This window comes from Muntiacus reevesi, chromosome 14 (genome assembly GCF_963930625.1).
Source record: "Muntiacus reevesi chromosome 14, mMunRee1.1, whole genome shotgun sequence".
Taxonomy (NCBI): domain Eukaryota; kingdom Metazoa; phylum Chordata; class Mammalia; order Artiodactyla; family Cervidae; genus Muntiacus; species Muntiacus reevesi.
Genome location: NC_089262.1, coordinates 42,922,378 through 42,935,521, shown reverse-complemented (window position 1 = coordinate 42,935,521; position 13,144 = coordinate 42,922,378). Strand labels below are relative to the sequence as shown.

Genomic DNA, 13,144 nt, shown 5'->3' with positions numbered 1-13,144 from the left:
CACATTTACACTGTAATTACACTATAGTTACTTAAGAAACTGTTTCATTTTCCTAGTTTCCTGTTTTCCCATCCTTTATGAAATAAAACAATTGCAATGACAGGAAAACAGAATTTCCACGTTGTTCATAGAGGAGAACTGACGTTAATCTTGTACATGTCTGCTAAGTCACTTAAGTCATGTTCAACTCTGTGTGATTCTATGGGCTGCAGCCCACGGGCTCCTCTGTCCATAGGATTCTCCAGGTAAGAATATTGGAGTGGGCTGTCATTTCCCTCTCCAGAGGATCTTCCCAATCCAGGGATCAAACCCACATCTGCTGTTTGACAGGCAGATTCTTTACCCTTGAACCCCCTGGGAAGCCTTGATCTTACTGTTTGCTAAATGTTTATGTATTTGAATACTTAATAATGTGCCAAGCACCATGCTAGACACTAGACAAGCCTCTTTCCCAAAGAAAGTGGCATATAGCTGCGCAGCAGGATGTGATAAAATATGGAAAGCAGAGAAGGGTTGCCAGAGTCAAATTTAACAGCTCAATAAAGACATGAGTGATTCTGTGGAGAAGGTGAGAGAGGCTTTACCTCGCATACATGCCCAGCTCCCACCCAGCTCTTTGCAGGGTTTCCAACATGCACAACACAAAACTCGTTTGACATGGGGTCCTTTTGATTTCATGAAATTATAATAATGGCATAAGTGATAATGCCAGTAACCTGGTTTTGAGTGTATATTTTCTTGATTCACACAGACCATCAAAGGCAAAACAGGAAAGTTCTCCCACGTGTGTGGTGGCAGGAAAAAAGCAGTGCCTCAATTTCCAGGGAAAACAAGCAGTGAATCACCCAAGGGGATCTTCACCCCATTAACCTGTCGTTACCAATTCTTTTATGTGCCGGAAATTTTCACTCTTGAAAGATGCAGAAGACGACGTCTGTCCTATTTTCAGTGGATTTATTTCGGCTTTGCAGCTGATGTCACCAGCCTACAAAGAAGGACACCAAATTGGTCTGCGGAAGCAAGATGGTTTATGATGTTTTCAACTTGTCAGGAAATCCTGTTGTCCCATGTTGGGGCAGGGGAGGGCTCCCAGGATCCCCTTCACTGTGCTGACCTGGCCACAATTCTGAACATCACTACTGTAACTCTGAAGGATTCAAATCCTTCTGATGTGACTGGACGGCATGGTACCGGTTCTTAACAGTCCACGTGTGATGACAGAAATGTGCAATGACAACTGACTGTGAGTGATTTCACTTGGGTTCTTTGCTGTGGAACAGTTTAGGCTTTTGCTTCCCTGTAGTCACCTATGAACACCACAGAAGTAATGCTGCTGTAGCATTAGCTAAGTGCCAACCACGGGGCTTGGCTAGAGGATATCGGAACTACCTGGACGGCTTTTAAAGGAAAACACCAGTGCTAGAGCCTTGGCCCTGGAGATTCTGATATAATTGCCTGGGGTAGGCCTCGGCATCACACAGATTTGAGAAACGACCCAGGTGATTAAATGAGCACCTGGGGTGGACAACTCCTGGACAAAAGCCCAGGCTGAGAGCTTGAAACCAAGGAACTGACTGCAGCTGTGTGGCCCAATTACTCTCCCATCATGGGTTCAACCTCTCACTTCCCGGACAGCTAACTTCTCTATAAACAGGGCTCTGACAAAGTCAGATCTTCACCTGATCAGAACACTTCTGCTATCTGTAAATCGCTATACTCAGACATTTCTGATGACAATATCCTGCTTCTCATATGAAATTAACGGCTAGTTAACTGGCACCCAGGGTGCAGAGGGATTGTCTTTTCGGCTCCTCATCTACAAGATGGCAGCCATGATGACCCCCACCTCAGGGCGCGCTTCCGCATGGAGGGCGTGCATTTTATAGGCAGTGTGGCCGCCCTTACCCGGTCTGCGTGCACCCCGGTCACGTACATCAGCGGGTTCTCGCCTTTGGTGTACTGAGGGACGCGGATGATTACAGACGCCATGCTTACTGGAACACTTCCTGTCGTCACCTGTGTGGTAAGAACACTTCTGACTGCTGCTCCATCAGACACACATCGCAAGGAAAGGGACCAGTAACCTCGGGGTTGATGACGGGCAGCTATCAAGTAGTTAGATTGAGTCCCTATGGAAGTGAGTCACTACTTTATGGACTCTTGGAGTCCTTGTGTTTTATCTTTCATTAAAATCTCAACATCTATGATTTCTACTGGTACACAATTTGTGACTTAGGAGATGGTTAAAAACACTTGCCATCTGTGGGTTTGGCCTGTCAGGGCATGAAGTCCCACTCTGCCCCGGATAGCAGTGGGGTTTAGGCAAGATACTTGACCTCTTCACGCTTCAGTTTCCTCATTTGTAAAATAAAGATAGTCAGCAACTCGGAAGTCATGCACAGGCATAGCCTCTGTTCTCACTGGTGGGAAGTCTGTCCTATTTGTTCACGGCTCATGCCCTATTGGGGTTACACATTTTAAAGGACGCTCATAGGAATAATAATCCTACCAATCTAATATGCCAGTTAACATATATAAATTAAATGGGTTAACATATATAAAGCATTTCATACAAAGGCTGATACTTATTATATGTTTTTGAATATTATTTTATTGTTACTACTAATTGACTAAATGTTTCATTAAAGAAGTAACTGCCAAAACCATGCACATTTTATAAATTCCATAAATTATCACAAATCAAGATTATCACAAATCAAGATTCCTTTAAGGACTTTTTAAAGAATACAAATTATCACCAAATTATAGAGTTGTAACTACTTGACAGATTAGTAGAATATGTACAAAAATAAAATGACAGGCTGGTGGATGGATTCTTTCCTTTTTATTTAACAAAGTTTATGTAATGTCATTATAAAATATTCTCTCACAAATTCATTTCTCTTTATATAACTGGAAACAAACTTTAATAATTACCAACTAATAGCCAATAGAAATTGATTTAAAAATATTTTTTTTGTATACTGCTTAGCATGACTGTACAAAGTAAATATTTGTATACGAATGGTGAGCTTTAAGTTACTCAAACAGAAGTTTGAACCTGTTTAAACCAAACAGAAGTGGTTTCCCAGCATAAATTGGCATCATATTCCAGAGATTGCTGTCCATAGTAGTAGCTTTATGTTAATACTCTGTTGATTAATATTCAACATTTGCTTTCAAAATACACCAATTATCTCTACCCTGGATACAAAACTATGTATCAATACAAAACCCGGCTGTTTACTTATGGATGGCCCATCTTTGTGGTGGCATCTGGCCCAGAAGCATCACATCACCTGGGAACTTGTTACACCTTCATAGTGTTAGGTCCACCTCAGACCTTTTCAATTAGAACTTCTGGAGATGGAGCCCAGTGGTAGGTGTTAGACAAGATTCGGGTGAGCCTAATGTGTGCTCAAATTTGAGAACCACTGGCATATTTCACTTTGTTTTACTTTCTTCTTCTCTTCCTGCCCTCATTTTGCCCCCCTTTCTCTTGATTTCCCATTCTTATAACAGGTGTACCAACCTTAATGGAGAAGATGAATTTTGGACCAATATCTTCAAGACTGTGCACAATAGAAGAAACATTCCCATCCAAGGAGACTTCATAAAAATTTATGTTGGTAGATCTGTTGGACGATATTTGTAAAGCTGAATATTTTAGTTATGCTATTGCTCTTGAAGTTTAATATTTCTTTTACTTATTTATCTTCTAGTTTATATTACAAGTGAAAGAATTCACATTTAGGTACAAGGAAAAGAAATATTTGTTATGGACTTAAGGTCTAGTATACATTTCTAAGGCTAAAACAAGTTCCTTTCAAAACATATCCCTTCATGATCTGCTAAGATTCTTAGTGTAATGTCAGTTGTATATATAGATATATGTATCAGTTGTAAGTTTCTAAAATAAGTACAAATGTATTACTCTAGAACTTGTAGTGAAACTCTTTGCAAGATTGCTATTATATTGACTGCTGAGTTAATACAGTGGACACCTGGTCTTTATTGATTGGATGAACAGATTTATAAGGCAGAGGATTTTGCGCTTGGTATGATGGCTGAAATATTATACAGTATTAAGATATCAGGCATTAGCTCCTGCATTACTCATCACTGGATGCCTGTGAAACAGGGTATACCTTTTGTTTATTATTCCTTCAGTATTCTTGCCTGGCAAATCCCATGGACAGAGGAGCCTGGCAGGCTACAGTCCATGGGGTTGCAAACAGTCGGACACAACTTAATGACTAAACAATGACAATGATCCTTAGTTCCAAGCCAACTTTGATGCTTTGGTCTGACTTGGGGTAGGTCCATCTGTTTCCACCACCGACCACAGAAACCACCTCTAAGATGGCTGACTCAGGAGTTTTGTTATTAGATTAGACCTAGAGGTAATGGCCTAACTCCTTGGGGCTGCTGAGTAGGGTTTGCAAGTGAAAGAATGACCAGGCCTGAGGGAACCCGCACAGGACCACCCAGACTGAAATGTAACTGAATACCATTCCCTCTCTTCACTCATTTCTGGGAATCTGAGGCTGAATTCAAACCAGGGCAGCTTCCTTGGGGGAGAGAGGGCAGATAGCAGAGGCAGGAGTCTTAGAAGCAATATTTATTGCCATCAGACAGTTTATCCTAATTATAATATGTTGATTCTATTTCCTAAAAAAAAATTGGACTGGATATTTTCAGGATAGAGTCCTTTGGTTTCTTTACTGAAAATCTTGCCTTTTTCTTTTTTATGTCTTAGAATTTTCCCCCAAATTCTCAAAAGGAAAATATGTCAAAGGGACTTAAATAAATGTAGTATTTGTCAAGGTTATGTCTATGAGAGGAAATAATGATTTGTCAGCCTTACATGGAAAATGGGAAAACTGACTGGGATTTAAAACAGAAAGCCTGACTCCAATAAAAATTAATTAAAAAAATAAAGTAGAAAGGCTGGCTGTATGTGCCTTTCAGATCTTTGTGTGAGCCCCTATATATGGCCAGTTTTTAAATTGATTAATATGCTCTGTTTCTGCATTTTAAAGAGATCCCAACATTTTTTCATTTGTTCCTTAAGGGTTCCACCAGTTACTTAAATATTGATCAATATATTTATATTAGCAGTTAACTATAGTGGGGCAGATCCTGTTTTAGAAATAAATTCTACTGTCATCTATTTCCACCCATCATGTTTGCATAATATAATTGCACACTTATATAGTATCAAAATGGTTCCTAAGGGATATACTCAATAATTGGGATTGGGTAGGACTTTTTTTTTCCTTCAAAAAGTAAGTAAACTCTGTGTGTGTGTGTGTGTGTGTGTGTGTGTGTGCGACATATATCCTAGTAGATAGACAGACCCTGTATCTGGAAAATATTCTGGAACAGCCAAATTAATCATTATAAAATGACCAAAGGAGATCGGAGGGATGATTTCTCTTCATTGTGCATTTTTCCATGATGTTTGGGTTTTCTATCCGTGCACATTTAACATCTTTCTTTTTAAAGAGATATTAAGACAAATTATTTGGATGGTAGGTTTACGAGCCACTTTAGCTTTATTCTCGATAATTCTCCGTATTTTTTTAACTGCATGATATACTTTAAACATCAGAATGTCTGAGAATCCAATTTACCATCACAAAAATACATAGCTAAGATTTAGTAAATATGAGGTCCTACTTAATATTACATTTATTTCATCTTAAAATAACTGAAAACATTGGCCATGGTGGGAGAATGGAATGACGAAAAGGCTCTATTAACAAAAAGCATTTAGGATGAGAAAGTAGCATAGGTAGGAAGGAAAACATTTGGGTAATGTGGTGCTAGCAATCTCTTAGGCTGCAGCTGTTTTCAGTTACTTATTTTAACAGCTGAGGGCCCTTTGAAATCTGCAGTTACTGAATAATTTTTCAGGGATGGATGACTTGAGATACAGTTTCTGCTTTTGCCGTTTGCAACTCACTTGATACAGAAGCATTCTTTTCATCTTTGCTCATGTGTCTTGAGCTCTAGACATAATGACATATTTTCCTTTTTGTTTTTGCTCAGGGATCTGTTGGATGATCCACATTTTCCATGCTTTTGGGGGCTGGAGTGATGTTAGAGAAAGCTGCGGTCACTGGACACTTGGTAGCCTGGCTCCCCGGGGATACGCTGCTGTGTGTTTTCCAGGGGTCATTGATCTGTGCTGCGAAGCTGCCATGGTGTCTCAGCAGCTAGAGAACTCTGGTTCCCAGGCTGGGAGGTGGGCCGCACCTGGGACTTCTGTACCTGCATGGCTGTGCCGCAATACGTCTGTGCCCATGAACCTGCCTCACTAAGTGGGAATGACGGTGATGACATCAGCACCTGTGGTGTCTACAAGTGACTCACCTCGCAAGACACCAGTCTCTCTGAACAACTCAAGATAATAGGTATCAAGTGGCACTGTTCTGGCCGGTGCACTCAGGTCTACTTGCTTTGGACAGACAAGAAAGTGGAATAACTCATTTCTTTCTGGATGACCTCTTTTGAAAAATGCCTTATTTCATCCTGGTTGGAAGAAACCCCTAATCCACTATGCCAGGAATTTTCTGTGACTAGATTCAATATTTGTGCCCAGGGCTTTGATATCCAGGAGTGGGGCTACCACTTGAGATCTCATGTGGGCAGCAGAGCACCGGTGTGGGGAAGGAAGTGGTGGCAACTCCTCGGGGCCTTGCCAACTCTGCTTTGACAGCTCGTCCAAGGGCCTGCAAGGGGGTTCTCCTTGGCATGTGACAGACGATTATCCCTTTGTCTTTCTGGTATTGCTTAGTCAGTAAACCTAAAGAGTCCCTCAAGAGTCCCCTGGGGACCAGTTTTCCCCTGGATTTCTGTTTTAGTTGACAAGGAGGAAATATTTTCATTCAAATTCTCCAGTAAAGAATGAGCATATAGAGGACTTCTTTAGTCATGAACCAAATGTGTTGTGAGCTGCGATCATAGGCTCCCCACTGTTTCACCTACCTTGTTATGTGAATTTCAGCATCATACAGCAGAGAGAGTTTTAAGTTGACTGAATTATCTGCCATGTTTTCTTCCTGGCTTTCGCTATTGAAAGGAATATTAGCAAATTACTGAAAGAGAAATACTAGAAAAGCCACTTTTCATCAATTCATGACTTCATCATGTTTTACCTTAAGGCTCGGAAACTGATAGATGCCTGATTCTGAAGGTTTTGAAGATTGAAGTCGAAGTTAATAGTGAAAGTCACCTATACACAAAATGAAAACTCATCAATCTATGATGCTTTGTACTCAGGGACCAACATGAAAAAAAAGTGTCCCATAAAAGTAAACTCACTCCCATGTGATTATGAATTTTATGAAACTTAAGTTTTCTAATTTGTAGAATATCTATGTATTTTTCCACTTTGCCTCACCTTCAGAAAAGAACTGAATTTACTTAAATACATACAGCAGGTCTTCCTAATGACTCAGAGGAGACCCGGCTTTGATCCCTGGGTTAAGAAGATCCCCTGGAGAAGGAAATGGCAACCTACTCCAGTGTTCTTGCTTGGGAAATCCCATGGACAGAGGAGCCTGGAGGACTAGAGTCCATGGGGTCACAAAGGAGTTGGATGCGACTTAGCGACTAAACCACCATGCATATCACAAGCACTAATACGTGTCTGAATTTGAAGGCTTTGTGCTGATGTAAAATTTGCTTACCATCAGGGGTTAACAAATGATATCCATGACTATGTGTAAAGCACTTTGATTGGTGTTGGTCAATGTATTCAGAAAAAACTTTCTATGTTGTATGTGTCTTTGGAAATGAATTGCACAGGGGGAAATCCCACTTTTATTAATAACTGAAAGCATGCAGATATTTAAAAACTTCCTTTAAATATGCAGCCAATTATTTTGTGGTGCCTCTCAAATGATGACACTTAATAAAGAAAGATGGTTCACTGGTGAATTAACACCAGTGATGAGAAGGGGCCAGCATGGGTTTGGGAATGAAATGGAAGTTGTACCTGTTGTTTGCTCTTTAAAGCAGGGTAGCCCACGTTGCAGGTAACAGACTTCTGAGATGAAGCAATCTGGCAGGTCACTTCTGTCCCATCAACCTGAATGAGACCAGAGAAGCAAGGATCAATTTTTTTCAATGTCTGTATGTGCGCTCATGCACATATGTGCCAAAAGAAATATAAACCAAAAAAAAAAAAAAAAAGAAATATAAACCACCTAGACAATTTAGCAGTAAGGTTGTGTTCACACCAAGACTTGAAAATCTATGTATTGTCCAGATGGCTAACATCTATTTTTATTGCTAGACAGGTCACCCAACAAAACAAATAAGTCAGATACTGAAATTTCCCCCAGAAATAAATCATATGTCCTATTTCAGAAGCACAAAGTAAATTTAATCCACCATTTAGAAATGCTGTCTTTAATACATATCTTTCTCTCAATATATTTGAAAGTTGTAGTTTCAAGAGAAAAGCAAATAAAATATAGCTTTTGTTTATATTTTAAATAACTTAAAAGAATCATCTTTAGATTTCCTCAGGATTCTTCTCTTTAAAATAAGAAGCTGTCATTTGGCACAAGAAATTTAAACACTAAAGTCAGAATTGGTGTAGAACACTAAATCTATTAAGTTCACAATGACTTGAAACTGGATGAAACCATTTTTAAAATCCTTTCATCAAGTAGTGAATTTGGAAAACCTCAGCTTTTCCCTTCTCCCCTTTTCCCTGCTTGGTGGCAGAGGGACCGGGGGGCATTCATGGTCAAGGGTGTTCCTGGTATAACGATCAAGTCAACATGATTAAGTGACCTCACTGGAATGCATTATCTTGGCAGCAGCAAGACCTGTGGTTACAAAGTTTGGGCTGAGCTGTGGGACTCTAATTTCTGAGAGCAAGTGCAACTCCCAGCATCTGTGCAGCTCCACGGCAGCCTCATCGCACAGATGGCTTGAGGAGAGTTTACGGTAGAGTCTGGCTACAACTGCCAAGTGTCAGGTCAAAGGAAAAATCTGATCCAAGCCATGAAGCTGAACTGGTCTAGATACACAACCAGGCTGTATTCTCAAGTAGTTTAACTAGCTGGGAGCCACGAGGAGTTTCTTCAGAAAACACAAGAGGACCTGGAGATTTGAGTAGAAGGAAGACAGTAATTGACAACAAAAATAGCAGTTCACACCAGAGTGCCTTCACATACCGGCATGGACCAGGAAGCAAAAAACAGGTTTTCTGAAAAATCAACAACAATCTCAGTGTTGTAGGCACTTTCCTTCTTGTTTTCCAGTTTGACTGAAAATGTTAACCTTTTGTTCTGGTTGCTGACAATGAAGGGCTGTTGTCTGTTAACAGTAAAAAGGAGAAAAAAAGAGTCATTACAGTTTAGTTTTCTTTTTCTAAGTCAGCATTCAAATACTTTACTCATTTAAAAAATAATCTTTTATGGATGAGAGAAATTGAAATTCATACTTTTTATATTGAAGTATAGTTGATTTATAATATTAGTTTCATGTGTACAATACAGTGATTGAATATAGATTATATTCCATTGAAAGTTATTACAAAATAATGACTAAATTTTGCTGTGTTGTACAATATATCTTTGTTACTTATCTATTTTACATTTACATAATATTAATAGCTTGTATCACCTAATTACATACCTCTATCGTGCTGCGATTCATGGGGTTGCAAAGAGTCGGACACGACTGAGCGACTGAACTGAACTGATCTTGCCCCTTCCTCCTTCCCTCTGTCCACTACTAGTTTATTATTTTTCTATTTCTGTTCTGTTATATACATTTGTTTTGTTTTTTAGATTCTCTATATGAGTGAAACAGAATATTTGTCTTTCTCTGACTTATTTCATGAAGCAAAATATCCTCTAGGTCCATCTACATTATTGCAAATGGCAGAATTTTATCCTTTTTATGGCTGAGTAATATTCTATTAGATATATAAATGTGTGTACATAAATATGTATATACATGTGTGTGTTACATCTTCCTTTATCCATTCATCTATTGATGGACACTTAGGTTGCTTCCATGCCTTGACTATTGTACATAATTTGCTATAAACATTGGGGTACGTCTATCTTTTCAAATTAGTGTTTTTGTTTTCTTTGGATGCATGTCCAGGAGTACAACTGCTAGAGCATATGACAGTTCTATTTTTAGTTTTTTGAGAAACCTCCATACTGTTTCTCATAGTTGACTGCACCAGTTTACATTCCCACCAACAGTGTAAAAGGGTTCCATTTTCTCCACATCCTCACTAACATTTGTTATTTATGTTCTTTTGATGACAGCCATCCTGCCAGGTAGGAAATGGCATGATACCTCATCATGGTTTTGATTTGCATTTCTCTGATGAGCATTTTTTATGTGCCTGTTGGCCACTTGTATGTCTTCTTTGGAAAAATGTCTATTCAGGTCTTCCTATTTTATTTTTTATTCCTATTTTTTAAATCAGGTTTTTGGTTTTTTGACATTGAGTTGTACAAGTTGTTTATATATTTTGGATATTAACCCTTAGTGGTCATATCATCTACAAATATTTTCTCCCATTCAGTGGGTTATCTTTTTGTTTTGTTAATGGTTTTTTTTGCTGTGCAAAAGCTCTTAAGTTTAATTAGGTCTCACTTGTTTATTTTTGCTTTTATTTCTTTTGCTTTCAGAGACAGAGACAGAAGAACTACTGCTACAATTTATGGCAAAGAGTGTTCTCCCTCTGTTTTCTTCTAGGAGTTTTGAGGTTTCAGGTCTTATATTTAGGTCTTTAATCCATTTTGCATTTATTTCTGTGTTTGGTACAAGAAAATGTTCTAATTTTATCTTTTTTACATGTAGCTGTCCAGTCTTCCCAGAACCACTTATTTAAGGGACAGTCTTTCCTCCATTATATATTCTTGCCTTTGTTGTAGGTTAATTGACCATAAGTAGATGGGTTTATTTCAGGGCTCTCTATTCTGTTCCATCGATCTATATGTCTGCTCTTGTGCCTGAACCATGCTCTGTTGATTACTGTAGCTTTAAGGCATAACCTGAAGATACTTCAAACTTTGTTTTTTTTTTTATCAAAATTGCTTTGAAATTGTGGAGTCCTTTGTGGCTCCATATAAATTTTAGAATTATTTGTTCTGGTTCTATAAAAAACATCATGGATATTTTGAGTGGGATTGCATTAAATCTGTAGTTTGGTATGGACATTTTAACAATATTAATTCTTCTAATCCAAGAACACAGGATATCTTTCCATTTCTCTGGATTATTTTCAAATTCTGTTATTAATATTTTATAGTTTACAGAGTATAAGTCTTTCACCTCCTTGGTTAAGTTTATTTCTAGATACTTTGAAATTTAGATTTTAAGGATTTTTAGGAGTTATGACATTTCTATTGTAGAAAAAAATTTCCATAAACAATCACTTGAATAAAGTAATCTAACATGTCTTTTATTTCTACAATTTTCACTGTGCTTTAAAGTAAAACTTACTGAGGAGCTGGCAGCTGCTGAACATTTAGAACTAGATCAGAAATGCAAACTCCATCATCACCACAGTCTTTATGGAAAGGGATCTACAAAATAAGAGAAAAACAATCCCAGAAATTTGCTATTGAGTTAAACAAGCAAATTGTAGAAGAACACATAATAGTATTATTCCATTTATATAAAGTTCAAAACCTTGTGAAACTAAACCATATTTTAGGAATATATACATGTTTAGCAACATCAGGAAGAAAAACATTGATAAATGTAAAATTTAGGATGGTGGTGCTCCCTGGGGGTGCAGGACAAAAGTGGATATGATAGAGCATGGAGTGATACAGAGAATTTCAGAGGTACTGGTACCATTTTATTTTTTTTAAATGGGTTGTGAACACAAGGCGTTCCCTTTATTGTTATTTATTTCTTCCATAAGCATTTACTGAGCACCTATACTCACAGTGCTGGAAATAGAGCAGGGAACAAGGAAAACAAAAATCCCCATCTTCACGGAACTTACCTGCTGGCGAACTTTCCATAAGTAACTGTACTTCAATTAGAAAATTGCCAACATAGGCTATGTCCTAAGTATCTCTCAAACACTAAGGCAGTGACTGAAACTTTGCCGGCTGGTCGGGAATTCCAAGAAAGGCAAGCCGCACTTACACTGAAGACCTTGACCGTCTCAGAGTAGGCTTCAAGGGCAGGGTTAGTGCCAGGGTTTTCCAGACTGATGTTCATACACAGATTCAGAGGGCTGATAGTATCAGAGGGCTCCTAAACACACAGAGTTAGTGGATTAGGGCGTGGCAGCTTCAAACAAGAAAATGACCACACGTGCTCACAATTAAACACACAGGCCACTCTCGGTCATGCAGAATAGCTCTGTTTTGAACTTTCAAGGCTCTTGCTCCTTCACTTCTATCCTAAGTCTGCTGTCAGCCTCTCTGCTTCTAAGAGACTTCTAACTTGGGCTCAGTAAAAATCTGAAGCAGTGATTCTTAGGTAAACTCATCAGTCATTTCATTATTTATATAATGATCAATATTTAGATAAGATATCCAGTTTCCAATGCTCAGAAGATCCCTCTGTCAGTACCCAGCTCTTGGGTTGCTGGCCATGTTCTTCCCATTCCTACTGCCAAGACTTCTGGCATCTACAGGTGTCCTGCCCAGATCTCCGGAAGAGAGTATTATGACCCGGAAGGGAAAGTGCCCAGGGTTCACTGTCAGGAATGGACAAGGGCACCCCCCTGCCTAGTCTCCAGTCTACAAAACCAGATGAAAGTGCTTCCCATACTCGAAACTAAGCTCCCCAATTTCCAGCCTAGCTGTCTGTTAGGGCTCTTTCGCATGTAGAAGATGATGCACGTATCACTCAGCAGGCGTTAAAACCAACTCTGTCCAGCTGTAAGTAGGAGAGTTCCTCTTTGTCTCTAGAAAAGATGGTGGAGGATTTGCAACGCTCCAAGAGGCCTGGGCTGCTTCTAGTTTTTGAGGTTTTCCCGTCTATTGAACAATGAAAATAATGCCAAATCAGGGCTGCAGACACCATCTAGCATTCTTCTTCAAGAAAGAAGAATGCCTGTACATTGGTAAGCACTAAAAATCAAATTTTCCTTTTTTTAGGAGTGATATCTTTATCTCAACAGGACTTCTGT

General features: G+C 38.9%; 1 protein-coding gene across 1 annotated transcript in view; it reads right to left on the bottom strand.

The window, feature by feature from the left end:
- ITGA2 (integrin subunit alpha 2) overlaps nt 1-13,144 on the bottom strand; it is a 104,872-nt gene that overhangs the window by 11,733 nt on the left and 79,995 nt on the right. The window contains exons 18-26 of the mRNA XM_065905628.1: nt 12,151-12,261; nt 11,494-11,576; nt 9,198-9,339; nt 8,006-8,098; nt 7,164-7,240; nt 6,994-7,077; nt 3,533-3,635; nt 1,906-2,016; nt 881-985 (exon numbers count right to left, since the gene is read on the bottom strand). Of these exons, the coding sequence (XP_065761700.1) occupies nt 881-985; nt 1,906-2,016; nt 3,533-3,635; nt 6,994-7,077; nt 7,164-7,240; nt 8,006-8,098; nt 9,198-9,339; nt 11,494-11,576; nt 12,151-12,261 (909 nt within the window). The remainder of the gene's footprint in view (nt 1-880; nt 986-1,905; nt 2,017-3,532; nt 3,636-6,993; nt 7,078-7,163; nt 7,241-8,005; nt 8,099-9,197; nt 9,340-11,493; nt 11,577-12,150; nt 12,262-13,144) is intronic.